The 3,317-nt window shown below is 33.3% G+C and overlaps 1 protein-coding gene across 1 annotated transcript; it reads right to left on the reverse strand.

The window, feature by feature from the left end:
• Positions 1–10: 10 nt before the first annotated feature.
• LOC106882920 (neuropeptide Y receptor type 2) lies at positions 11–2,873 on the reverse strand. Its single transcript, XM_014933761.2, has one exon. It carries the CDS (start codon positions 2,511–2,513, stop codon positions 1,497–1,499), a length of 1,017 nt encoding a protein of 338 aa, XP_014789247.1. The 5' UTR covers positions 2,514–2,873; the 3' UTR covers positions 11–1,496.
• Between the last annotated feature and the right edge of the window lie 444 nt (positions 2,874–3,317).

Here is a 3,317-nt window from a genome sequence, read left to right on the forward strand (position 1 = left end):
ATTCCAACTCTGTCTGTTTTTTATGTTTTTTTATTTATATTCTTGTAAAATTTATGTGGGATATAGAATATGGAATATATAATATATAATATAAAAAAAGATGGATGGTACAATGAAATGAAGTATTGAATGTCTTATTGAATATATGGAATATGTCTTATTGAATATATGAAATATTGAGTGTTCAATATAAAGGATTAAATATATAAATATATAAAGGCAGTTTGATGACCACATGTTGCCAGATGGTTACTCAGTGGTATTTGGCGGACTTCTGGGTTTTTAATCTGTTGTCGATGCTTTTTCTATACACTTCCTAAATTCGGTGTTATATCTCTCTTCTATTTCCTGGTAGAGTTCTTTTTATATATTATATATTCCATATTCTATATCCCACATAAATTTTACAAGAATATAAATAAAAAACATAAAAAAACAGACAGAGTTGGAACTCTTTTAAATAAAATAATATATATAGATATATATACATATATATATACACACACATGCACACAGATATATAGATGTTTATGCATATACATAAATATGTATGTATATATATATATACATGTATACATAAATATATTTTACATATAAATAGTTATGCACACATACACACACACTTATGGATGTATTGATGTATATGAATGTATATGTCGTACATTTATAAGCACATGTATACGTTTCTACACTTTGCATGTGTGTGAGTATATATATATTCGTGGCATTCCGTCGGTTATGATGACGAGGGTTCCAGTTGATCCGATCGATGGAATAGACTGCTCATGAAATTAACGTGTAAGTGGCTGAGCACTCCACAGACATGTGTACTCTTAACATAGTTCTCAGAGAGATTCAGCGTGACATAGAGTGTGACAAGGTTGGCCCTTTGAAAATACAGGTACAACAGAAACAGGAAGTAAGAGAAAGTTGTGGTGAAAGAGTACAGCAGGGTTCACCACCATCCCCTGCCGGAGCCTCGTGAAGCTTTAGGTGTTTTCGCTCAATAAACACTCACAATGCCCGGTCTGGGAATCGAAACCGCGATCCCACGAACGACTGCGAGTCCGCTGCCCTAACCGCTGGGACATTGCGCCTACACACACACACACACACACACACACACACACACACACACACACACACATACATACACGCACACACACATGTGTATGTATGTATGTATGTATGTATGTATGTATGCATGTGTATGTGTGTATATGTATGTATATATGTATGTATGCATGTATGTATGTATGTATGTATGTATGTATAAGCATGTGTATTTGTACACAGAAACTTATATAATTTTTTCGAAACTAAAACGTTATGTATAGTTATTCCGAAATGTTTTGCCACTTGTCAGCATTCATTGTGACATGAATTGTTTTCAATAAGTTTGATACTATGATAATGGTATGTTAAAACACAGACAGTTAAAATGAAAATGAAGCTAATTCTCACTGTTTACTAGTGAAAAGGGATATTTTCTCCGTTTATCGTGAAGTATCTGAGGAGGCAGTCGTCTCTGCTTCATTGGTTTTCCAGCAAACAATTCTGAAAAATATGTTCTTGGCAATCCGACGGAAGCGAGTATTTAATAATCCATAGACTATAGGGTTCATTGTACAATTTAAGATCCACATTCGAATGACCACGTGTCTGAAATACTCCGCAAGTACTGGAATGTGTTTACCTTCAATTAGTGGGTAAGTAATTCCGAGTATTAAACCTGGGATAAAGCTGATAGCAAACAATAATGTAATGCATACGAGAATTTTATTGGTTTGTCTGATTTTTGCGTAGGTTCTTGTGTTTTGATTGCGCGCATTCATATTATTAAGGTTAAGATTTACCGCGTAGTTTGTAGGTAAATAATGTTCCTTGGCCACCTTCCAGATGCGATGATATAAAATAAACATTATTGTTAAAATAAGTAAGTCAATTCCGAGAGATAAAAGAAAATAATTTTGGAGCATTTCATACCCATATTTATAAAAGCAAATCAGTTCGACTGAATTGACTGAAAATGGATCGTTCATTCTTTGGAAGAATAAGGCGCCGGGTAAGGCGAATCCGACAGATAAGAAACCAATGGTCACAGTCATTATTTTAGCTTGTCGAACCGAAAGCTGTCTTCTGTTATGGCGGCAGACTTTGTTATATCTCTCCACTGCTATCACAAATAAGGTTATAGATGAGGTAATGCTGCTGTAGAATATAAAGAATTTTTCCAGTTTGCAAAGAATGTTGCTAGGATACATCTTAGAATACCACAATGCGACCATCTCTAGTGGTATTCCGAAAATGCAGCCAATCATATCAAAAACAGCCAAAGAAATTAGGAAAATATGAACTGGTAGTTTCTGGAAACGAAAACCATAAATGTATAAGGCCACAGAATTGCCAACTAGACCAATAGGCAATAAAATAGAGACGAAAATAAACGCTGGTTTCAAAATATTAAAATACTCTCTATTAATATCTTCAATTGTGTTGTTACTGTTATTCATCTTGTTATTTTAATTTGTGTTTTTTGTTTATGAATTTCCAGCTGGAATATATTCACTTTCCACATAAATTTAATATCTGTATCGATAATTCTCCTTCACATTGGATTACAGTTATATTCAGTAACGTAACTTGAATCGAAAGGAAGTACTTCAATGTTTCAAATACAAAATGTTAATATAAAGTTTTATACATTTTATCCTATAGCGTCATCAGGCTCAAATTTTCAGCTACACAGACGAAGAAACATACTTATACTCTCAGGGGCAATATGTATCTGAATTAAAAACAAATAATAAAAGCAAACATATAAAGAAGAGATCATGTGATTAAGAGATAAAATTTGATTAAGCTAGAACAATGAAAATGTGTGAGTGGGAAAATCTTTGATGACATTTTCAAATATTTACAGAATAAAGCTTTTCTAGTAATTCTAAAGTGGTTTCCTAATCATATTTCCCGGTCAAACAAATGCAACACTGCGAGTACTTACGATTTACATCTATGAAGTGCATTCATAAATTCCCCATTGTAATTAACTACTTAAATAGGGTGTAAGTGTTTCCGGCTAACGGCAAGATAATGTTTATTTTGAAAATGCTTAGGCCATCCTTAGTTCAAATTACATATAATTGTGGTAGTGGTAAGGAATACATAACTATTGACCTTATTTGGCATGTAGACGTCTGTATATCTGCGTGGATGATTCTATATTATCAAATAGTGTGTTAATATCAAACTTGCTGTGCATGCATGTATATAAAAAACGATCAAAATCCTCCCCTAGTCATACGTTCATAAGGCCG

This window comes from Octopus bimaculoides, chromosome 6, assembly GCF_001194135.2.
Source record: "Octopus bimaculoides isolate UCB-OBI-ISO-001 chromosome 6, ASM119413v2, whole genome shotgun sequence".
NCBI lineage: Eukaryota > Metazoa > Mollusca > Cephalopoda > Octopoda > Octopodidae > Octopus > Octopus bimaculoides.

Coding starts and splice junctions, on each gene's coding strand:
- LOC106882920 (XM_014933761.2), bottom strand. CDS start 2,513: ATGAATAACAGTAACAACACAATTGAAGATATTAATAGAGAGTATTTT.